This window comes from Phacochoerus africanus, chromosome 1 (assembly GCF_016906955.1).
Source record: "Phacochoerus africanus isolate WHEZ1 chromosome 1, ROS_Pafr_v1, whole genome shotgun sequence".
NCBI classification, from domain to species: domain Eukaryota; kingdom Metazoa; phylum Chordata; class Mammalia; order Artiodactyla; family Suidae; genus Phacochoerus; species Phacochoerus africanus.
This window is the reverse complement of record NC_062544.1, coordinates 218,293,093-218,317,519: the sequence shown is the minus strand read 5'-3', so window position 1 is coordinate 218,317,519 and position 24,427 is coordinate 218,293,093. Positions and strand designations below refer to the sequence as shown.

The window sequence follows — 24,427 nt, the reverse complement described above, 5'->3', positions numbered from 1 at the left end:
TAAAAACAAGTTTATCTTGACCTTACCAGTTTTCGTGTAGAATATTCTAAATGCCACAACACATGGTATACGTATTTGCAGGACAATTTAAATCCTTTTGTGACCAGTACCAGCGGGGAATCTTGTGGTGTCTTAGTCATATTTCGGCTAAATTCCTGTTCTAATTCAATTCCTGCTGCTTGTAGAATTGATTGTGACACAGTCCCAGCTCCAAGACCATCACGTGGATTTACAGAATTAACAATTACATCTGTCTGAAAAGGGAAAAAATGAACAGGATTCGGTGTTAAATCCCCCCCCCTTTTTTTTGTCTTCTTAGGGCCACACTTGCAGCACATAAAAGTTCCCAGGCTAGGGGTCAAATCAGAGTTGCAGCTGCCAGCCTACACCACAGCCATAGCAACACCAGATCTGAGCTGCACCTGCAACCTATACTGAAGCTCACGGCAATGCTGGATCCTTAACCCACTGAGTGAGGCTAGGGATCAAACCTGCATCCTCATGGATGCTAGTCAGGTTCTTAACTCACTGAACCACATTAGGAACTCCCTAAATTACTTTTTCTTAAATGACTAATTTAAATCTTTATTTCACTAAAGACCTTTGAAAAATACTTTTGAGATCCTAAATCCACAAAAATGTCATTTAATGATGAATGGAAAATTTACAAGCATCTGTCAGCCCCTTGCTGGTTTATACTCCCAGTATTCCCAGATTCTGAGCATTCTTTGTAGACTTGTATTAAGCTTTATCAATAAGTGGTTTCATTCCCTGCCTTGCTGTCATGGTTCTTGCTGTTTCTGTGTGAATTTTCATTTTATTTTAAACATAGTGGAAATGAAATTTCTTCAAAAAATTTCTCTTAATTTGTATTTGTTAAGGTAAATAGCACATGGTTAAAGAAGGCAAAAACAAGAGGGAAAAGTCTTTGGTGGAAAGTAGGCCCCTTTTGAGTGGGGACCCCAGATATTCCGTACCTACCTATCCTACAGGCAACTGCTTTCATCAGCTCTTCACCCGCCCTTTCGGAAACAGATTGTACATACACATGGACTGTATTTTAAGTAATATCACCTCCAAGTCAGCCCTCAGAGCTGGGCAAAAGGGGCTGTGTCCTTCCCCCCATGCCTAAATCCTCCTCATTTATCCTGATGCCTTTGACTCCCTTTGGGTGTAACTTAGGTAACTCCTCCTGGATGTTAGCAAATGTGTCCCTTTGAAGGTGCAATCAGAATTTGCAAGTTGGGGTACTGGCACCCAAATCTTAAAGTTCCTAATGTTGGCAATAAATAAAAACAATAGCATTTTACTTAAAGGAATAAGTTATTGAACCAGGATGTTTCCACTCTAATTTTCAATTGGCATATGAATAATTTATTAAATAGGGATTTCATTTTACGAGGTCCCCTCAGTCTTCTTCCTAATTATCTTGAAGGCAATTAAGTGGCTTTTTTTCACTAGTGACTAAGTCTATGTGACTGTGGCTAAAGGAGAATCACTGATATAAAAGGGGAAAAAAAAAAAAACCTCTATATTTTTATATTCTTTGTCTTACCCTTTTGCAGCCCTTGCTCCCTACTGCCCCCTTTAGCTATTCATCAGGAATTTCTTGAGCACCTAGAAGCACGCCCAGATGCACACCCAGAGACCAGTCCTGGGGTTACAAAGATGAACAGATGAACAGGCCATGATCCCCATCCTCAAAGTGCTTTCTGCCTGGTAGAGAAGCTGCACTAACCCAGAAATACCTAGGTTTGCTGTTACCCTGACTTTCTCACCTTCCTGCCAGGGCCTTCACTTTTGTGCTCTATGATCCCTGGCTAAATGCTAAGTTACACTCGGTATCCTCCACAGTCCCAGAACAGGGCCATACACTAAGAATACAATGTATAGCTCCATCTAGGCCCCTGACTGGTCCAGCCTATTCCTTTTGATCTGTTAATTTCTCTGTATCTCTCTGATCAGTCATTCTAACCACTCAGGCCTCTCCTCCTCTCCTCTGATCTTCACTTGAGATCAGATTCAAAACTCATATACTGTGAGGTAATCTTTCTTGGTCTACTATGCTCCACTCTTGTCACAAAGGTACAAACTTTTTTTTTTTTTTATGCTTTTCAGGGCCTCACTTGCAGTATATGGAGGTTCCTAGGCTAGGGGTTGAATCAGAACTGTAGCCTCTGGCCTACTCCACAGCCACAGCAATGCAGGATCCGAGCTGCATCTGCGACCTACACCACAGCTCAGAGCAACACCAGATCCTTAACCCACTAAGCTAGGCCAGGGATCAAACCTGCGTTCTTATGGATGCTAGTCAGATTCGTTAACCACTGATCCACGACTGAACTCCCAAACTCTTAAACACTATACATTTACCTTGTATTAACACTTTTTGTCTATTACTGATAGGCTGCTTTAGAAATGTTCAGATTTTTTTATCTCTCTAATGAGATTTTTTTCAAAAGAGAATCTTTTTGTATAAAAAGAATATGGTAGATTTTAAGTTCCTTGGAATCAAAGATTGCTCTATTTCCTCATGGTGCCTAAGAATAATAGCAATAATAAGTATAAATATTTACCACATGCCAGGTTCTATTCTAAGCAGTTTATGTGTACTGATTCCAACTCTATTATCATCCTCATTTTACAGGTGAGGAAACTGAAGACCAAAAGGTAAAGTCATTTAATTCAGATCACCCAGTTAGTAAATGGCAAAGCCAGTATTGAAATCCAGATGGTCTGGCTCTGAAGTCCATACTCTTAACCTTAACAAAATGCTTTTTAAAACAGTGTTTGAAATAGTATATACTCAAATTGCACTTGATCGGTAATAAACAGTTCAGGGATCCCCTTTGGCAGTGCAAAAGAATAAAACGAAGACTTACATCTTGCAGTTCAATGAGGCCCTGGACAATTTGGAGAGTCATGTTGTTCAATACGATCGTGCTGGCTTCTTGGGTCACCCGGGGTCCCAGCTCATTCTTCCCTAGGGTGACTTCTGAAGCAGCTTTAAAGGCAGCAACCGTAGGGTCCTCATTGCTTACCAGGTGAATTTCCCTCAAATTGCTGCCTGGCTGCATTCTTTGGTAATAAGACTTGATAGTTTCTACAATGACCTGTGTGCACAGATCCAGTGGGAACTGGAAAATCCCAGAGCTCAGTGCTGGAATTGCTACTGTCTCGATTACCCCATTTTTACCGTTGACATAATTCAAAATACTCATAATGGCCTTTTGCAGCTTACTGACACATTTCTGTCTATCCATTAACCGCCACCGAGGCCCAACAGCATGGATAATGCATTTGCAGGGGAGCTTCCCGGCTCCTGTGATAGCTATCTCACCCGTGGGTACTTTGCTAAATTCAGAAATCCACTTTCGGCTCTCCTCTTGGATTTCCACGCCGCCAGCTTTCACAAGCGCCTGGGCCAGGCCCCCACCATGTGTGAGGTCTTCATTGGCTGCATTCACCACAGCATCCACAGCGTGTCTGGTGAGGTCAGCCTTCCAGACAGATAACTCTACCCTGGGAGTCAGCATTTTTCTGAAGACCTGTAGAGACTCATTGTTACCTTCCTGGGCTGGGGAGACCAGGGTAAAGATACAGTCAAATTTATTCTGGAGGACTTCCCACAGCTGATTCTCAGTACTTTTTAAAATTTTGAGGTCATTGTGATGAAGGGTAATTTGCTGACTGTAGTTTTCTTGGAGGATATCAGTCTCTGGAAAAGGAGAGAAGATAAAAAATAAAGAAATGAGCAAAGACTCCTTTGAAAAGGAGGTACTTTTACTTCACACCAGGAGACTGAGCCTCCTCTGTACAAAAGGAGAGATGAGCTCAAAAAGTGGTACTTACTCAACAAGTGGTAGCTTCAATGATGCAATGAGAAAGCTGTGTGTATTGAGGCTTATAGATTTAAAAAAATCCACATAAAAAGTGTGCATTTGGGAAGAACCATGCTTGAGGCATAAGAATTGGAAAGGATTTAATTATGAGTCAAAAACATGTAGAGGTCTTATTCATAACTTGTTCGCTCTTGCTAGTGTCTTGGTTTGGATTCTCCTAGAAGCTGACTCTGAGGCAAGGATTTGAGTGTAAGTTTATTTGGGAGGTGATCCCAGAGAACAGCAGGGACATGGGATGGGGAGAGCAGAGTGAGAAAGCGAGACAGGGAAAGGAAAGGAATGTATAAGGGATATGTTACAGAGCAAATGAAGCTTAACTCCACTGGGGGCAGAGAGTGTAGACCATGTGTTTGAGTTATACCACCAGAGGAGTAAAGGAGCTGGGATATTTATCGAGTTTCTATCAGTCACTGGTCAAATGCTCCTGGGGGTATGGTCCAGCAGACGGGCAGGGCACTGACAATGCTACTGTAAATAATTCTCATCACTTTCTAGTTTTGTGGCACGATTTTGGTGGAATTAAAACCAATTGACTAGGAGTTCCTGTTGTGGTGCAGTAGAAATGAACACTACTATGCATGAGGATGGGGATTTGATCCCTGGTCTCACTCAGTGGGTTAAGGATCAGGTGCTGCTGTGAGCTGGGGTGCAGGTCAGAGATGTAGCTCAGACCCTGGGTGGCTGTGGCTATGATAGAGGCCAGCAGCTGCAGCTCTGATCTGACCCCTAGCCTGGGAATTTCTGTGTGCCTCAGGTGTGTCCCTAAAAAAAATAAAGATAAAAAATAAAGAAAAGTTGGAGTTCCCGTCTTGGCTCAGTGGTTAACGAATCCGACTAGGAACCATGAGGTTGCAGGTTCAATCCCTGGCCTTGCTCAGTGGGTTAGGGATCCGGCGTTGCCGTGAGCTGTGGTGTAGGTTGCAGACGTGGCTCGGATTCCACGTTGCTGTGGCTGTGGCGCAGGCCGGAGGCTACAGCTCTGATTCGACCCCTAGCCTGGGAACCTCCATATGCTGCGGGAGCGGCCCTAGAAAAGGCAAAAAAGACAAAAAAGACAAAAAAAAAGGAAAACTGTTTGACTAAAAATTATTTACTGCATGTGGCAGGCCAGATATGCTGCTGCAGTGCCCCTCAGTGAAGTGGGGTATGGTGAGCTGACAGCTCCAGAAGGGGAAAGTCCATCTCAGCTTTCCAGCCCAGGTCATGCTCTTCTCAGCATGGCTACCCTCAATGGCTGAGCAAGGCTATCTATGTCCAACATGGGGCTCTCCCAGTGGACAATCTCAGGCTGGCAGAGGTGTGCCAGGTTTTCATTACAGTCTGATGGCTCCACCTGTCCAATCTAGCTTCTCTTTTCCTTTCACAATAAACCTTTTGCACTCTTAACTCCATCTCAGTTTCCACTTCCTGGAGAGCTAAACCTGTGATACTATATTTCATGGAGTCTAAAGCCTCATTGTTATAGGCCACTGAGAAAGGAAAAACGATGTCAGCTAAACCCGTCTTTGGCTAGGGAGTAGCGTTATTTCAGAATTATAAAAAAGGTGTGCCTTAAAATGGATACAACATAGTAATTAATAATCTTTTTTACCTCAATTCCCATTTCTAATCTGAGCCAGCTAGAAAGATGACTGGTGGCCTCAATGACCTAAAAAGAGCAGCACACGAGTAGTCAAAGCCAAAAGACCTATGATTTGGTTAACAATATCCAGTGAGTCACCCTAGGATTAGTCAGGTTCCACCTGGCTCTTACAAGCCTTGTTGAGCCTCGAGGAGACATTGGGTCACCTCTTCTGGCTTGGGCTGGGGTCAGAAGAGGCCCACATCTTGTGTGCAAAGGAAAGGGGCAAGGGGGGCCTTAGAGAACACATCTGCTAGTGCCACACAGCCTCCAAGGCAGTCCCCCTTCTGTGGCATGTGCCAGGTCCCCACAAAGTCCTGCAGTCACGCACCTGAGCACTTGTGGGAGAGAGAGTCTCCTTCTGTATTCCCCTTTCTCCACTGAGGAAAGATCTGAGCAAACATGTTCTGAGACAATTGTGAGAATGAGGTGATCCTACCTGATTTCTCCTTGTAAGCTGCTGCTCCAACACCCTGTGAAAAGTGAAAGTGGTTTTAAAAAAACTGAGACCAAATGACTACAGATTACAGCTGATAAACACAGCCTAACAAACACAAAGCAACAGAAACCTTGCTGAAAGCACTGGGTTTAAGAGGGAAGGGGAGGAGTTCCCGTCGTGGCGCAGTGGTTAACAAATCTGACTAGGAACCAGGAGGTTGCAGGTTCGGTCCCTGCCCTTGCTCAGTGGGTTAATGATCTGGTGTTGCCATGAGCTCCAATTAGACCTCTAGCCTGGGAACCTCCATATGCCGAGGGAGCAGCCCAAGAAATAGCAAAAAGACAAAAAAAGAAAAAAAAGAGGGAAGGGGAGTACCCATTTGTTTGCTTAATCAGTGTGCCTAAAATACCCGAAATACTAAATGTTCCAGCCAACAATGACCCTAACCCACTTCCCTAGAAGCCAGTGCATTTCTAATTCAAGATGAGATGAGCCCAAGAAATAGCAAAAAGACAAAAAAAGAAAAAAAAGAGGGAAGGGGAGTATCCATTTGTTTGCTTAATCAGTGTGCCTAAAATACCCGAAATACTAAATGTTCCAGCCAACAATGACCCTAACCCACTTCCCTAGAAGCCAGTGCATTTCTAATTCAAGATGAGATGAGGCTTGGAGATGAACACTTGAAAAGGCTCAAAAGTCACAGACCAAAATGCCCCCAAACTCTCAGATGAGACTCCAATCTCCAAAAGCTTGTGAGGTTGCTCTAGACAGAACAGAAGGCATGGCGACAAGAGCCTCATCCGCCACACCTACCCATCTACCTGTAAGGACTCACTTTCATTTGCTTATTTCACGACACAAGCCTGAATATGGAATTTTCAGAGTAAACAAATGAGGTCCCTTTTCCCTAGTCCCTTATTTTTATTCCTCCCCCATAGTCCTCCTTCCCCCATTCTGCAAAAGCAGAACTACTGAATGAGTAAAAGAGAAGCAAAATGATACTGAGGTGACATTTAAAAAAAATCACCCGTCCTCATGTTGACTGTGTTAATTAGTGTATTCTTGATTCCCCATCTCTCACAATAAGCAATGAGAAAACTTTTCTTTTTCCCGTTTTTTAGGGCTGCACACACGGCATATGGAGGTTCCCAGGCTAGGGGTCGAATTGGAGCTGCAGCTGCCAGCCTACACCACAGCCACAGCAACTCGGGATCCGAGCCACATCTGCGACCTACACCACAGTTCATAGCAACACTGGATCCCCGACCCACTGAGTGAGGCCAGGGATCAAACCCACATCCCCATGGATACCAGTTGGATCTATTTCTGCTACACCACAATGGGAACTCCCGAGAAAACTTTTATTGGCATATTAAAACCAAGTAAGAATGCCAAGTATAACTTAAGACCCCAGATTTTGTGCTGTTACACGAAGAACTATTTACATGCTGATCAACGTTTATGACTTATAGACGTTTATGCTTTTTACCTTAAGAAAATCCATCCTCCAGGTCTCTTGGGTCTTTATATGTTTACTACGTTTTCTGTTTCCCAAATACAGCAGCCCCTTTCTAGGAATGAATAGACGGATATAATAAGCATGGATTAGTACCTTAGAGAATTTAGTGAGAATACACAACAGGAAGACCAAAAACTATTTCTTTCTTTTTTTTTTGTCTTTTTGTCTTTTTTTTTTAGGACTGTACCTGCAGGATATGGAGGTTCCCAGGCTAGGGGTCTAATCAGAGCTACAGCTGCCAGCCTATGCCACAGCCACAGCAACGCTGGGTCCGAGCCACGTCTGTGACCCACACCACAGCTGGCAATGCTGGATCCTTAACCCACTGAGCGAGGCCAGGGATCGAACTTGCAACCTCATGGTTCCTAGTCGGATTCATTTCCACTCCGTCAAGATGGAAACCCCCAATTTCTGATCTTAAAACTTTTTTTCTTTTTCTTTTTTTTTGGCTGTGCCCATTGCATATAGAAGTTCCCAGGCCAGGGATCGAACCTGTGCCATAGCAGCAACCCAAGCCCAATGCAGTAAGAACACCCTAACCTGCTGTGCCACAAGGGAACTTGTGATCTTGGATCATTTTTATTTTTTAAATTAAAAAAAAACTTTGTCTGGAGTTCCTGTCATGGTTCAGGAGAAATGAATCTGACTAGGAACCATGAGGTTGTGGGTTCGATCCTTGGCCTCACTCAGTGGGTTAAAGACCCGGTGTTGCCATGAGCCGTGGTGTAGGTCGAGGATGCGGCTTGGATCTGGCATTGCTGTGGCTGTGGCATAGGCTGGCAGCTGTAGCCCCAATTAGACCCCTAGCCTGGGAACCTCCATATGCTGTGGGTGTGGCACTAAAAAGCAACCAAAATAATAATAATAATAATTTCTTTTTAGGGCCGCACCTGCGACATATATAAGTTCCTGGGCTAAGGGTCAAACTGGAGCTGCAACTGCTGGTCTACGCCACAGCCCCAGCAATACCAGATCTGAGCCGCATCTGTGACCTACGCTGCAGCTTATGGCAACTCCGGGTCCTTAACCCACTGAGTGAGGCCAAGGATCGAACCCACATCCTCATCAATACTAGCTAGGTTCTCAACCTGCTGAAGCACAATGGGAATTCCTTGAATCATTTTTAATTTCACAGGTGAAGATGCACAAATTGTGTTTTTTCTGCTGTTGTGACTGTTACCTTCTATCCTTTACAAACAGGTTCCAATTAAAACCATAATGGCAGTTCAAAGAAGGGAAAGAACTGTATGGGCTACAACAGGGAAGCTTTCCTGAAAAGGTGAGCCTAGAGCAAGGCCTTGGGGATGGAGCAGGCTTTTATGTCTTTAGAAGAGAAGTGTGCTACCAAGTGGTAAAATTAAGCACAGCATTCAAAGAGCAATGAGGAAAAACCAGCCTTGAGTGAGTGAAGACTCCTGGAGAGTGTCTGAAGAAAGAGAGAACTGTCTTGTGCCAGTAGAGGGTATGTTACCGAGTTTGTGGTAAATACCGCTGATCTAATTAGAAAGGGGACTAACTGGATACAAATCAGAGACCCTAGGAAAATACATTTTAAAGATTTTCCCATTTAATAAGTAGGAATTAAAGACTGTAAATTTTGATGAGAATAATTGTGTAAATGCTTCAAATGCTTCAAGTTGCTCACAGTCATTGTCACATAATCGCTTGGAGGCCTCTGAGATGATTTCTGATGCCTCTGCAATAGGAATATTTTGTACAACTATCTAGAGCATTAGAGCACTATTATTATTATTATTATTTTTTATAGAGAGCACTATTATTAAGTGTCAGGAAAAGCAGCAAGTCCAAGCACAACCCTAAAATGCAAGGACAAGATGCATTTTTGCCTCCAGAGGGCACTGCTGTTTTCACAAAAGAGGCAAGTCTTCCATGTCTCCTGCGTGGTTAACCCCAGTGGACTCTTCTGTCCCAACCTTTATTTGACCCCTCTCTACAGTTTCCGTCTTCATTTCCTTCTTTGATTCCTGAATCTCTGCTTTCTGGCTGCTCTGATGCCACCTTCCCTTGGTTCTTTTGTTACCTCTCGTTTTGCCTTTACAGGCCCTATTCCCTGGATTCACTTCCACAGTTCACCCTTAATCATTTTCCCCAGGATTTCATCTGAGAACAGGTCTCAGCTCATTGTATACACCCTCCAGGGGTGAACTCATCCACTCTCATGGTATCAACTCATCAGCTACAAATCTCCCACATCTGTATCTGTAGACGATGGCTCTCCCAAGCCTCATCTTCCAAGTCTACCTGACATCCCATAATCCCCTAAAATGCAGCCTCTGCAAGACTGGACCCTTAATCTCCTTATCCCCAGTCCCCACACCTTACCTACCCCTCAAACAACCCCCTCCAAAATCCTCCTTTACCTCCTGGATTCCACAGCATGGTAGTAAATAATACATCACTTACCCACTCAAGTCAGAAATCTGGAATCTTCTCTTCTGTCCTATATTCAATCCACCATGGGTCCTGCCCACCTAAATCACTTTCAAATATGGCTCCACCCTCCTTGCCCACTGATAGCCCATCACTCCAGGGCCACAGAGCCTCTTGCTTGAGCTATGGCAATACATTCTTTTTAAATACTTAAATGCATATAATATACAGTTTATTATTTGAATAGGTATTACATTTACAGATTCAAATTTAGAAAGTGTGAAAGGCTCCCTCCTACTTCCCTCACTGAAGTCCCTTCCCAGAGGCAAACAATGTTATTAGGTTCTCCTGTATCCTTTCAGAGGCATTTTTTACACAAAAGATAGTGTCTTTTTTAAAAAACCCTAAAGAAAAAAGCATTTATTTGAGAAGCATTTTTCTGCTCAAAACCTTCAGCAGGAATTCCCGTAGTGTCTCAGTGGTTAACGAATCCGACTGGGAACCATGAGGTTGCGGGTTCGATCCCTGAACTTGCTCAGTGGGTTGGGGATCTGACGTTGCCATGAGCTGTGGTGTAGGTTGCAGACGAGGCTCGGATTCCGCGCTGCTGTGGCTCTGCTGTGGCTCTGCTGTAGGCCGGCGGCTACAACTCCGATTAGACCCCTAGCCTGGGAATCTCCATATGCCACGGTAGTGGCCTAAGAAATGGCAAAAAGACAAAAAAAAAAAAAAAAAAGACCTTCAGCAGACTCCACTACCTACAGTAAAGATCAAGCCCTTTAGGGCGTTTGGCATTCAAGGAGCTCTTTGCCATTTCTGCTTCCCAGCCTCCCCTTTACGTACCCCACACTCCAGGGAAACAGCAGCACTGTGAAATGGCACTATTTGATGTTCTCCAAACTCTCCTTCACCTCTGGGCCTTTGTCCTCATGGGCAGGAAGCTCTGGGACACCAGCTTTGGTCAGAGTGCTCTTCAGAGCCTGTGCCCATCCTCTAAAGGTAATATCTTTTACACACTGCATCTTGCCTTTCCGTTCAATGTATCCTAGAAAGTTTTCCATATTAGCACTAGACAGCACCTTCCTTCTTTGTACTGCTCATTGCATTCCAGTGTATAAATGCACTGTAAGATATTTAACTGCCAGTCCACCTTTTTTATGGACATTTAAGGAGTTCTAAATCCTCTGCTATTATAAAAAGAGCTATAAAGAGCAACTTAGTATGTAGGTCACCTCAAACAGGTGCTAATCGATGGGTGGGGCAAATTCCTAGAAGTGGAACTGCAGAATAAGGATATATATGCAGCTATAATTCTGATTACTATCAAACTATTCTCCATAAAGAGGGGCTCATTTCCAGTCTTACCAGCCATGTGCAAAAACTTTATTTCTGGCCTCTCCACTTCCAATCATCCTTGCATGGAAATGCGTCCTCCACATCACTGTCAAAACCAACTTTCTAAAATGCACATTTGACATGACACTCCCGTGATACGAGCCTTCCATATCTCCCTACTGATCCTCAAGACTTTTCACCATCTGGAACTTTGCTATCCAGTGTGGGCCATTAGCCACATGTAGCTCTAGAGCACTTAAATGTGGCTTATCTCAACAGAATGTGACATAAATCTGAAATAAAGACTGGACTGCAATGACTTAGGATGACATAAAAACAACGCAAAATATCTCAATTAAGTTTTTAACATTGACTATCTGCTGAAATGGTTCATTTAGGATGCAGTGAATTAAAGAATATAATTAAAAATAATTTCACCTGATTATACTCTAAGAACTATGACTACTAAAAATTTTAAAATTAGGGAGTTTCCGTTATGGCTCAGCAGAAACGAACCTGACTAGCATCCATGAGGATGTGGGTTCGATCCCTGACCTTGCTCAATGGGTTAAGGATCTCGAATTGCCCTAAGCTGTGGTGTAGGTTGCAGATGCGGATCTGCTACTGCTGTGGCAGAGGCCCGTGGCTACAGTTCCAATTCCACCCCTAGTTTGGGAACCTCCATATGCTTCGAGTGTGGCCCTAAAAAGACAAAGTAAATAAAATAAAAAATTTTTAAATTAATACGTAGGTCTCATTCCAGACAGCGCTGCTCTAGCTCCTTCCTCTGTCACGTCCCTCACCCATTTCATCTCCTCCAAGACCTCTGTACTCCTCCGTGCTTCAGATACTGTGGTCCCTGCATCTCAGAGGCTCCCTCTCCTTCCCTCTTTTAAGAGTCTGTTTCCAACTTCCTCTGGAGGCCTTCAAAAGATTTTGCTTTTTTGGTATCAATTCGCCTCCCTTTACAGCTGGTGAGGTCAGGTGCCTAGGCTCTCACCTTTATTCCCAGGCACACAGGCCAGCATGCAGTTCAGTACTGTTGGCCAAATCAAGAAATAAGGGCAGAAAAGCCTTAAGAGTCTGTCTAAAGCATAGAGTTAGAGGGAGGTAACTGCACGCAGGTGAACATATTCAAGTTTTTTTTAAAAAAGTAGGTAAGTTTCACCTGAATTCAGAATGTGAATTACAATTTCAGCTGCAAATTAACAGTAACAACAAGAACAGTTAAAAGGAATCACGAACTTAGGAGAAACTTCCTTTGACTTGAGTATCTGCCTAGTTTCCATCCTCACCAGGGGAGGCCTGGCACTGGGAGCCCGCCTCTCGCCTGCCAGCTCGTCCTCAGAGCCCCCCTGGAGAAGACCGCGGAGCTTCCGGCGCCCACTGCCTCGGGAAACAGGGGACAGGGACCTACTCACCTGGCAGTCCGCGGCGAGGAGGCCAAGGAAGAGAGGAAGGGGAAGCAGCTCTGCCTGGAGCCGCGCTGGATCTCCAGGAAAGCGAAACTGAAACTTTGCGCTCCTGGGTGGCGGGGCGGTGCGCACCCCTGCCCCGGCCCGGATGCGAAGCGAGCCCCGGCAACATGGCTTCGAACGGCTGCCCGCCGTCCCCGCTGCTCGTGCGGGTGTCCCAGCCCGGCACCCGCCTACAAAGGAAGCTTGAAAAGTACTTCCAGAGCCGGGAGTCAGGCGGTGGGGAATGCACCGTCCAGGCCCTGGACCGCAACAACCCAGACACCTTCCGGGTGCAGTTCCTGCAAAGGGCAGGTGAGCGGCTGGCCGGGGCTGGGGGGCAACTGCCATCCTTGGGGCGTGGGTGCGTGCAGACCCAGTTCAGAGGAGCCAGGAGAGAGTGGGGGAGAAGGTCTAGGAACGTCTGGTGGGGAACAGGAACCGCGGCTCCTGCTGGCACGAGGCGCGGAGCCACAGCAAAGGACAGCGCCCGGAGGAGCCCAATCCGTGATCGGTCGGACCGTGCCTTAAAGTTGACGCTTTCCAGAATCCTCCTCTGAACTCATAAATCTCAGCTTTCAGAAGAACACCCTTGCCACCCCAGACACCTGTCAGCCCTTGTCATTTAGGTGTTCCAGTTTTATGGTTTTTTTTTTTTTTCAGTAAAATTTAACAGCTTGTATTTATTAAAATAAGCCCATTGATGAATATTCATTTCATCCTATTTATTAAGAGTAACTAATCAATATCCTGTGATAAACCGCAGTGGAAAAGAATATGAAAAAGAAAGTATACATGTATAACTGAATCACTTTGCTGTAGAGCAGAAATTAGCACATTGTAAATGAACTATACTTCAAAAAAATATATATATTTTTTTAAAGTCATGCCAGACTTTCTGGAGAAAATAACTTTTGTTTTAAAAGAACTAGAATTGATTTGATCATTCACTATTAGGTTATTTTTGGTAGATACCGGTTGCCTTCCATCCTTGGAAGTACATGGTCTCATACAATGAAATTTTGTCAAATATGAAACATCTATTTACAAGTAGGCATCAAAGCACTTATATGGGAGTTCCCTTGTGGCCCATCTGGTTAAGGATCCAGGGTTAACACTGCAGCGGTTCAGACTGCTGCTTTGGCTCAGGTTTGATTCCTGGCCCTGAGAATTTCCACATGCCATGGACACGGCCCCCCAAATTTTTTATATGACCTGGTGTCAGCTTGATGTAGTATCAGCTGTTTGCCTTTTTAGATGCTCTGATAGCACCTTGCATGAAAGGTTCATTAGAGACTTCTGCAGCAATATTCTAGTAGCAGAACACAGCTATCCTTCTAGTTAGGTGGCAAAACTGCTTTGAATTAGCTGCTGAACCAGGACTGTGAAGCCTAGGGCCTATACTGGGCTCACTAGATTCTTATACCCCTTTGTAAGAACAGGAGTGCCTATGTTACATTTGAAACTAATCAACGCATTTTGAAAACCACTCATTTCACCAATAAAGCAATCTTAAGACCAATATCCATTATTCTAATTAAGGCAACTGTGTTAATAGGAGAGAAATGCAGGTGACACTTGTCATTTTTTTAAGAGTATGAACTTCAGTCATCCTTTTTGTGTTAACTAGTCACCCTAGGTTTATACTTATGATTAGTGTACTTTATTTATTTTTTTTGGAAGGCTGTAAAATAATTTTATTTTGGTTTTGGTTTTGTTTTAAATGGTTTTTATTTTTTCCATTATAGCTGGTTTACAGAGTTCCGTCAGTTTTCTACTGTACAGCAAAGTGATCCAATCACACATACATATATCCATTCTTTTTCTCGTGTTATCCTCCATCATAAGTGACTAGATATAGTTCCCAATGCTAATACAGCAGGATCTCATTGCTTATCCATTCCAAAGGCAATAGTTGGCATCTATTAACTCCAGATTCCCAGTCCCTCCCACTCCCTCCCCCTCCCCCTCGGCAAGCACAAGTCTGTTCTCCATGTCCATGAGTTTTCTTTCTGTGGAGAGGGTCATTTGTGCTGTATATTAGATCCCAGATATAAGTGATATCATATAGTATTTGTCTTTATGACTTACTTCACTTAGTATGAGAGTCTCTAGTTCCATCCATGTTGCTGCAAATGGTATTATTTAGTTCTTTTTTATGGCTGAGTAGTATTCCATTGTGTAAATATACCACATCTTCTTAAAACATTCATCTGCAGATGGACATTTAAGTTGTTTCCATGTCTTGGCTATTGTGAATAGTGCTGCAATGAACATGCGGGTGCATGTGTCTTTTTCAAGGAATGTTTTATCTGGATATATGCCCAAGCATGGGATTGCTGGGTCATGTGGTAGTTCTATATGTAGTTTTCTGAGGTACCTCCATACTGTTTTCCATGGTGGTTGGAGCACAGTTTTATGTTTTAAATAATTATTTGATAGATTAGTTCTTGAGAATGGCAAAAGTTATTTATGCTCACTACTGAAAAGGGAGAAAAGAATAAAGAAAACCATGTGGAGAAAAACAGTGTGGACATTTGGAGCATAATTCCTCCCAGCCCTTTTCTCTGAACGTCAGTAAACACACACATATAGTTACAAAACTGAGTCTACACTTTTGATTCCTGCTTTTTGTCACTTAACTTAGAGCAGGTGTCATTCCATATCATTGAAATGGGAGACTGGAGGCAGTTTCAGGAATATGACTTTTAATGAGTGGATGATATTCCATTATCATTATGCTTTCCTTTCTACAGTAAAACTTAAGCTGTCTACTTTGGTGTTTTGAATAGCTTGCTTGCCTTATCACCAACCCACCATTCCAGGATGCAGGGAACTGCCCTCATCACTGGGAGGGTACTGGGGCAAGGTACGGATGCCTGAGTAGGAGGATTCCTTGAAATCACTCCCATTTCTATGTGTATTGTGTATATTTAATGTCTCCACTGAAGGTAAAGAGGGAGTATTGAAAAAAGAAAAGCACCAAATTGTGGTTGACAGCAAAACAGTGACTATTTTCCTGGAATCCAATGAAACTGCAATAGAGAAGAATACAAGACCTAGAATATCGTCTTTGACACAGTCAAAAAAAGGGGCGAGGGATGGTGAGAAGCAACCGAATGAGAAGCACATTCCTAATGCTGCGGATTCCTCCATCCAGAAGGTGAGTATTGAAGAGAGCTACCCTGCAACTTGCTCTCTAGTCCAAGGACCATTTGCTGAGACACTTTGAGCCTGGCACTGTTCTAGGCACTGGGACACAGAGGTAGACACAACAGACAGATCCCTGCTGGGAATGGAGAGGTACGTAGAAAAACAATAAGCAAGTAAACAAAATAAATAAAACCATTTAGGAGAGAGATCTGTGCTAAGAAGAAAATAGAATGGGGTTTTGCCTTAGTGCGTGACAGGGCCAGGCAAGGAAGGAGGAGTTTGTGTTGTTTCTGACCAGAAGTCTCTGAGGAGGTGACATTTGCCCTGAGACTTAAATGATGAGCAGAAGCCAGCCATACAGAGTCAGTCAAGAAATGAGTATCAGCTGCCTACTGTGTGCCAGGTGCTGTCACAGGAGCTGGGACACAGCCAGGAACATAGCAGACTTTGCCCCTCAGGGACCTTACGTTCTAGTGAGGGCACCAGACAACAACAGTAGGCAAATAGATGGGAATAACATATCTGCCAGTGATAAAGGCTAGGAAGAAGAATAAAGCAGGGGAAATGATAGGACCATTAAAGCAGGATACATGACAGAACCACTATCTTAAATAGGATATCAGGAAAAACCTCTCAAATGAGGTGACATCTGAGTAGAGATACAAATGAAGGGAGGATTCCTAGGGGAAGAAAGTTCTAAGCAGAGGGGGAAAAAACAAGTGGAAAGCTTACCTCCTTGCCCAGACAGAAGCTTACATCCTGAGCCCCAGGAGATTCAAAGAGGGAGGCCAGTTGCCTGGAAGGGAGAGAGCAGGAGAGAGGGTTAAAGAGGAACTCAGAGATGGGGTCTTTGAGGGATGAAGGTCAGGACTTTGGATTTGAACTGAAATGTTAGATTCCTCAGATGGTTTTGAGCCAGGGGATCAGAGTGAGCTGATTGACATTTCTGAAGGATCACTCTGGCTGCTGCATGGAGGACTGAGTGTAGGAAGAAGGCTCAGGTGGAAGGTTAGCGCCCAGGTATAAGGGGCTGCAGTGAGCCAGGTGCAAGTGAGCCATAATGGCTTGGATTCTGAATGATCCTGGTGGACGTGTGAGGAATGGCTGGATTCAGGAAACATTTTGAAGGAAGGTGTAGAGGATGAATGTCATGTGTGGAGAAAATGGCATGTGCGAAGACCTTGAAGAGGAACAAAACTTTAGAAATCTTGCTTTATATTACATTCAATTTGCCTTTTTTTTTTTTTTTTGGCCTAACCTGATGTATTTGCTGTATTTTGAGCTTCTAAAGGTCAAAGTTTAGCCTAGCAATATTTCATGCAGTTAGGTGGTTAGTTAAAAAAAAAGAAAAAGAAAAAGAAAAAGAGAGAGGAAGGTAGGAAAAAACAGTAATAGGAAAAAATGAAAAAACATCCTCCTCATACTGATGACTCTGTTCCAGGCTCACACTCTTTAGTGAAAAATAACAGCAGTTTACCCAGAAAGCCAGAGTGCCTTCTTTTCACCCAACTTCCCAAGGTCAAACAGATAGTGGCAGCTCGAGAATCCAGGTGTCTTGTCCAGGGAACTTTAAAAAATACTGCTCAGAATCTATGGAGATGTGGCTGGGCCTTGGCGTTTTCTTCCCTGACCATACGATTCTGATGTACACCTAGGGCTGGGCTCCTCTGGGTATGTTGCAAAAAGGATTTGAAAGAAGTCATATGGGATGGAAATCCTGTGAAATTAGATTGTTATGATCATTATACAACTACAGATGTGATAAATTCATTTGAGTAATAAAAAAAAAGAAAAAGAAAAAAAGAAAGAAGTCATGGTGGTTGTTTCTCTAGTCTCTAGATATGTTCCTGCGAGGAGAACGTAGGCCTGGATGTCTAAGAGAGTTCACTTGTTCCCTTTCAAAATTTCAGATCTTTCTTACTGTCACAGCTGAACTGAACTGCCGCCTGTTTTCTAAAGAGCAGAGGGAACGCATCACCACTCTCTGCCCCAATGTCCAACGATGGGAGGGTGCTGATGGAATTGAGACAGTGTTTGGTGACTTCAAAGATATTGAAAAAATACATAGCTTCTTGAATGAGCAGCTCCTGGGAAGGGGGCAGACACATGAATTGTCCCCCATGACAACAGAGAGGGAGCTGTTCCATCAACAGGACAGGAACAGCTATGTTTTTCCCTCTGAATCAAAAACCAAGTCAGAAGCAAAAAGCAACGGTTTTGAAGTTCCCTTGGCTTTCTTTGAATACTTCACATATACCTCTCCCGATATAATACTCTCAATACAGAAAACATTTGGTATAAGAATAAACTCTCAGGAGACTTCTCAGGGTATGGTCTATTTAGACTTCACTGCAAGACAATCAAGTGATCTTGAAGCAGCTCTCGGGGTTTTTGCCAGTGAATTTCAGAAGACCGTAGAGACTCTGAGCAAGGACAGTGTTGCTTTAGCAGACAATATGCAGGCAAATAAAGTCAAACAGGAATTAAGTGACCAGTTTAAAAAGCTCCTCATAAAGGCAAAAGGCAGAGAATTAACTCTCCTTGGGACCACAGGTGACATTTCGGCTGCCAAAGATTTTCTTGCCTCAAAAATTTCTGAAAGTCTTGTCACCGCACCTGTGAAAATACTGACTCCCGGACTCATGACGAATGTAATTGAGATGGACACTGCTCACTACAAGCTTTTAGAAGCAGAATTATTCCAGGAGATATCAAAGATTGAAAGAAAGTACGACACTCAAAGTAAAATTTGGGGAATAGGTCAGAAAACCTGCATTCTGTTTGAACCTATATCCAAGGAGTTAAACCTGTCTGTGCATGCTTATTCAAGTTTCATCGATAGTTACCAACATGTCTCATGTCAGATTGTGAAAGAAGTTATTTCACTGAAACATTTGGTCAAGGAAAGAAAGCATTTACAAGGGGCCAAGTTCTCTGATGACTTTAGAAAAAGCCATCCGGATATACACTTTGTGCTAAATCAAGAGTCAGTGACTTTGACTGGGTTGCCACATCACCTTGCAAAGGCAAAAGAGTATGTCTTAAGCAGAGCGGGAATGTCTCTGTCGGCTGGAGAGAAATGGAATGAAACACTCATGGACATTGATAGTAATGATTCAAAAACAGCTTCACCAACACTCCTGTGCCCCATCAGTGTTCAAGTGTCAAGAGGGAACAAGGAAAAGGACATATGTAGCATCTGTATGGACATCATGAGTAATAAAAAAGTGCTCTCAAAGTGCAAGCATGAATTCTGCGGCCCTTGTATCAACAAAGCCTTATCATATAAGCCAGTCTGTCCTGTGTGCCAAACTTCCTATGGTGTCCAGAAAGGGAATCAGCCAGATGGAGACATGTATGTCACTGTCGTAAGAGAATCACTTCCAGGTTATGAACTCTGTGGCACCATTGTGATTACGTATGTTATTGAAGGAGGCGTACAAACAGTAAGTGTTTCTGAGGTCCCTTGGTTTCTTCCCAATATATTGGGATTACCAGAGCAAAAGGGACTGTTCAGCTACCAATTAGACAGTGGATTTCCCGGGTAATTATCTCCATGGTCACATGCAAGGGTTTTAAGTGATGATAAAGTAACAACGTTTATTTATAACTTAGGTATCTATTGTGTCTGTTAAGACAGAGAAAGGGTGGGTAGTGACTGTGTCTTGGAGTGGGGGTAGTCAGCAAGGCAGATAGCGTTCCTAGCATGAACTTGGGGAAAGAGGGCAAATATGAATTACATGGGGGGTATGAACAAACCTTCAATACTTCTGTTGTTTTTTGTTTGTCCTACCTGCATATGAACACATCTATGCATATTGTTAAATTCAGACACAGGGATGTTTTCATGTGACATTTTCTTATCTTTGTACAGAAAGAGCACCCAAACCCAGGAAAGAGATTTTCAGGAATACGTCGAACTGCATACTTGCCTGATAACAAGGAAGGAAATGAAGTTTTGGGATTGCTTCGTAGGGCCTTTAAGCAAAAACTAATCTTCACAGTGGGAGAGTCTCGACAAACAGGAGCTTCAGATGTCATTACATGGAATGACATCCACCACAAAACGTCCTGGTGTGGGGGACCACACAGGTGGGAACCTTTTGAACCATAATGGCTGCTATACAGAATTTAAAGGTTGTAAAACAGGGCAGTTGGAGGATGTGGCTGTAAGGAGGGAGTTTACAGCACTGAGATTGGACACAGTAAAGTATTTTGACAGATGCTAGTCTGGGGTGATAATCTCAAAGGCAGAAAGATTGGTTCCCATCACCTTCTATCTTCCAAGCATAAAGTATAATACAGTTACAGTTACTAAATTTTGCATCAAAGGGCAGGGGATCTTCAGAATCCAAGATGAATCGTACCAAGGTGATTTAATTTGGGGGTTCATGTCTGTTTGAAGGGTAGATTCTAGGAATATTATTTACTTTGCCTTCTTTTAAGATCACCCTTTCTTCTACCCTCCTCTCCCATCAGTCAGTAGAGATACTAAATTCACTTGGCTAACAGTTTTCTAGAAAAAAGTCTTAGTTAATGGTGTTGGAAGTATATTATGGGCAATCCAATTGTTCTTTATGAAATTCAGATAGAATACCTCAGCCCCTTAGTATTCAAAAGGGAATACAGGGAGTTCTCTTCGTGGCTCAGTGGTTAACGAACCTGACTAGGATCCATGAGGATGTGGGTTTGATCCCTGGCCTCGCAGTGGGTTGAGGATCCAACATTGCTGTGAGCTATGATGTGGGTTACAGGCATGGCTCAGGTCCCACGTTGCTGTGGCTGTGGCTGTGGCTGGCAGCTACAGTTCCAATTGGACCCCTAGCCTGGGAACTTCTATATGCCATGGGTATGGCCCTAAAAAGCAAAAAAAAAAAAAAAGGAATACATCCTGAGACTTTTAATTTCCCAAATTTGAAAATCTTCCTATAGTAAAACAATTATCTTCCATAAAAATATAGTATAACATTATGAGAATCACTGCTTAACATGAGCTGAAAATTCAAGTCTTATTGGAAGGCAGATCCTGGACAGGCAGCTAGGCCTACTCACTAGGTAAACGGACTCATATCTACACACTTAAATGTGATTAACAGTCATCAGCCTCAGCATTGCAACACTGAGTGTTAATCCTAAGGACCTACTGTACAGATTTTTTTAAAACCATTTGCGATAAAGCTAAGGGCCTTCTTCCTTACGCAGGTATGGCTACCCTGATCCTGACTATCTGAAACGTGTCAAGCAGGAGCTGAAAAGTAAAGGAATTGAGTAAGAAGCCTACTGGAAGGATGCCTTGAGCCAAGCTTGCAAAAGGCACAGTTGAAGATTCAAGCAGAGTAAATACTCATCTAAAGCCTCATGTAAAAACACCTCTAAAAAATGTTCATCTCAAGAAGTGGTTTGTGTAAGAGTAAGAATGTGCTGGTGTGTCCTTTCTAAAGTGTTACGTTTTATGGAAGATAAAAGCCCCAAAGATCTGTGTAGTTTTGCTGCTGAAGTATTGTGCCCTGTTCTTGTGTCACTGCTCTGGGGGCAGGGGTGGAGTGCCATGGGTCTGCCCTCATCCTCTGTGTTGTGAAGCTGAGGTACTAGCTGCCAGGTGGTCATCTTTTTATTGCCATCTCGGGGGCAGTCCTTTAGTTTTGTTTGTTTGCCCTTTAATCTTTACACTAAAAGTAAAATCCTAGTGTAAATGGGGAAGAAAAAGACTTTGGTTATGGAAAACTAGAGACTCATGTTCCTCTTCCCTTCCCCATGGCCAGAAAATGGCCAGGACAGAGATTGAGCAACCTTTGGTAATAAATGAAAAGAGGCTATTACTTTTCACAACACAGACCCTGGTGTACAATTGGTGCTTAATAAATTTTTGCTGCCAGACTCAAGTTGCTAATGACCCAGCAGAGGGAGATATGCTCCCTAAATCTTTGGTAAAGGCAGGAGTAAGGAAGCCATTTCTGGAGTCTTCACCACTGATTTTTTTTTTTTTTCTGTCTTTTAGGGCCACACCCATGGCATATGGAAGTTCCCAGGCTAGGGGTCCAATCGGAATTGTAGCTGCTGGCCTGTGTGCGAGCCACAGCATTGCAAGACCTGAGCTATGTCTGTGACCTACACCATAGCTCACGGCAACGCTGGATCCTTAACCCACTGAGCAAGGCCAGGGATCAAACCTGTGTCCTCATGGATGCCAGTTGGGTTCGCTAACCTCTGAGCCACGATGGGAACTCCCTCACCACTGATTTTGAAGACTGAGTTTCTTATTCTAGAACACTTGGCCTCTGAGCTCTGGGACTGGCCTCTTAACATTGTCTTTGCTCCCCACCGGGTCCATATAATCTGCCACATGGCATGCTCTTGCCCTGCCACAGTAATGCTATTTGTGGCGCGCTCTCTTTTTTTTTCCCTTGGCTGCACCCATGGCATGCAGCAGTTTTAGGACCAAGGACTGATCCTGTGCCACAACAGTAACAATGCTGGATCATTAACCTGCTGAGCCACCAGGGAACTCCGCTACATGTCTCTGAACACTTTTTTCCTTTTGAATATTATTGTACTTTTGAGTATATCCTGCTTCCAATTTTAACAGATAAATCACCAAAATTTCCATAGACTATCATTTTCTCAGTAACTGTAGCTCTCACAGTAGCACTTTTCCCATCCTTTTGCTAAGTCCCACCAAGGCATGATTTCTCCCTTAAAATCTTTCTCCCTGATAATCTCTGGACAAAGACAAAGCTAGGGTTTAGCCTACTATAAGGAATATATGACATGTCAAATTGTTCTTTTAAATGGTTCTCCAAGTCAGAAAAAAGTTTTAGTAGCAAACTATCTGGTTATCCATGTCCCAGCCTCTCTCCAAAAATGATTAATGAGATTTCTTTTCCTAAAGATATGCATACACACATCTTTTTTTTTTTTTGTCTTTTTGCCATTTCTAGGACCGCTCCCGAGGCATATGGAGGTTCCCAGGCAAGGGGTCGAGTCGGAGCTGTAGCCACCGGCCTATGCCATAGCCACAGCAACGCAGGATCCGAGCAGTGTCTGCAACCTACACCATAGCTCACGGCAACGCCGGACCGTTAACCCACTGAGCAAGGCCAGGGAGTGAACCCGCAACCTCATGGTTCCTAGTCGGATTCGTTAACCACCCATTTTTTTCTTTTTTTTTTTTTTTTAATGGTTGTACCCACAGCCTATAGAAATTCCTGAGCCAGGGACTGAATCTGAGCGACAGCTGCAGCATTGCTGTATCCTTTAACCCACTGTGCTGGGCCAAGGATGGAACCTGTGCCTCTGAAGCCACCCCAGCCACTGCAGTCAGATTCTTAACCTATTGCACCACAGTGGGAGCTTCCACACGTTAATTTTTTTTTTTTTATCAGATAGTAATAGTTAATATTATGTACTTAATTTTGTCTCTTTTGTAAGTAACTGTTAGCATATCTACTTTATAATTGAAAAAAAGGATGCACAGAGAGGATAAGTTCCTTGACAAAAGTCACATAATTAATAAGTAGAAGTGCTGAGATTTGAAGGAGTTAGTCTAGCTGCACAATTGTTATGCCCTGGAAATACACTATGTCCTACAAGGGTCTTCCCCTCCATGGAGCAGGTTGAAGAATTCCCATTATTCCGAGCTTCTCTTGGAACTGGATTCCTGCACAGTACTCAAAGCAGATTTCCTCTGAGGAAGTCTTGTTTGAAGAACCTAAAAACCCAGAATCTTTTTCTTTGTCCAGAGAGTTGAGGAAGCTTAAGGTAATGATGTATCTTAAAAAAAAAAACAGATTAGACATTTAGTTTTTGATGATTCATTAAAGTCTTGCAGTTACAATTATTTTGTATCTACTGATATTTTAGCTAAATGTGCTTCAAAAAAGTCAAAGTTTGATTTCCTGCCTGCTAAGTTCTGGATCTTTGATTACAACATGTGTGCTTAGGCAAGTTTCTTTTAGTGCGAGTGGTTGGCAAGCCTTTGGATTACTGCCTTTGCTCTGTGGAAAGTACTATCATCTGTATCTATTATAAATAAAGTTATATACATATTAGGAGCAGACTGTCTATGTTCGTTCCCACTTCTTTTTTCTTTTTCTTTAGGTTGAAAGTCTGGCTGTTTCTTACAACACATACAGTGTACAACACACCATGTGGGTGGATGTCTTTGCTTGATTTTGTGTGTAGCTACTGCTAAACAGTATCACAAAAGAACTTAGTTACTGTTGACTTCACGGCCCCTTTCAGTGGTAAAAATCACATGTCTTAATAGTCTTCCTTCTTAACACACAGGTTGTTACAAAGGTAAAAGTAGGCTGCTGGGAGTTCCCGTTGTGGTTCAGCGGTAACAAACCAACTAGTATCCATGAGGACGCAGGTACAATTCCTGGTCTCGCTCAGTAGGTTAAGGATCCGGTGTTGCTGTGAGCTGCGGTCTAGGTTGAAGACATGGCTCAGATCCCGTGTTGCAGTTGCTGTGGTGTAGACCAACAGCCACAGTTCCCATTCAATCCCTAGCCTGGGAACTTACATGTGTCTCACCTGCAGCACCCCCCGCCCCAAAAGTAGCCTGCTGGTTTTGCCTCTTCCTTCCTTCTGGAGAAAGCATAGCAATACCCT

General features: G+C 43.3%; 2 protein-coding genes across 3 annotated transcripts in view; one reads left to right on the top strand and one right to left on the bottom strand.

The window, feature by feature from the left end:
• Window positions 1–12,784, bottom strand: part of PARP9 (poly(ADP-ribose) polymerase family member 9) — a 39,593-nt gene extending 26,809 nt beyond the window's left edge. The window contains exons 1-5 of one of the 2 annotated variants that reach the window (XM_047790825.1): window positions 12,629–12,784; window positions 7,452–7,533; window positions 5,855–5,996; window positions 2,883–3,718; window positions 27–254 (exon numbers count right to left, since the gene is read on the bottom strand). In XM_047790825.1, the coding sequence (XP_047646781.1) occupies window positions 27–254; window positions 2,883–3,718; window positions 5,855–5,996; window positions 7,452–7,466 (1,221 nt within the window). In that variant the 5' untranslated portion in view covers window positions 7,467–7,533; window positions 12,629–12,784. The remainder of the gene's footprint in view (window positions 1–26; window positions 255–2,882; window positions 3,719–5,854; window positions 5,997–7,451; window positions 7,534–12,628) is intronic. The other variant, XM_047790834.1, reaches the window with a different exon arrangement.
• An 8-nt stretch (window positions 12,785–12,792) lies between these two features.
• Window positions 12,793–21,311, top strand: DTX3L (deltex E3 ubiquitin ligase 3L). Its single transcript, XM_047790844.1, has 5 exons — window positions 12,793–12,976; window positions 15,613–15,824; window positions 17,725–19,260; window positions 19,689–19,906; window positions 21,017–21,311. The coding sequence occupies exons 1-5, from the start codon at window positions 12,793–12,795 to the stop codon at window positions 21,084–21,086; spliced, it is 2,220 nt and encodes a 739-aa protein (XP_047646800.1). The 3' UTR covers window positions 21,087–21,311.
• Window positions 21,312–24,427: the final 3,116 nt, after the last annotated feature.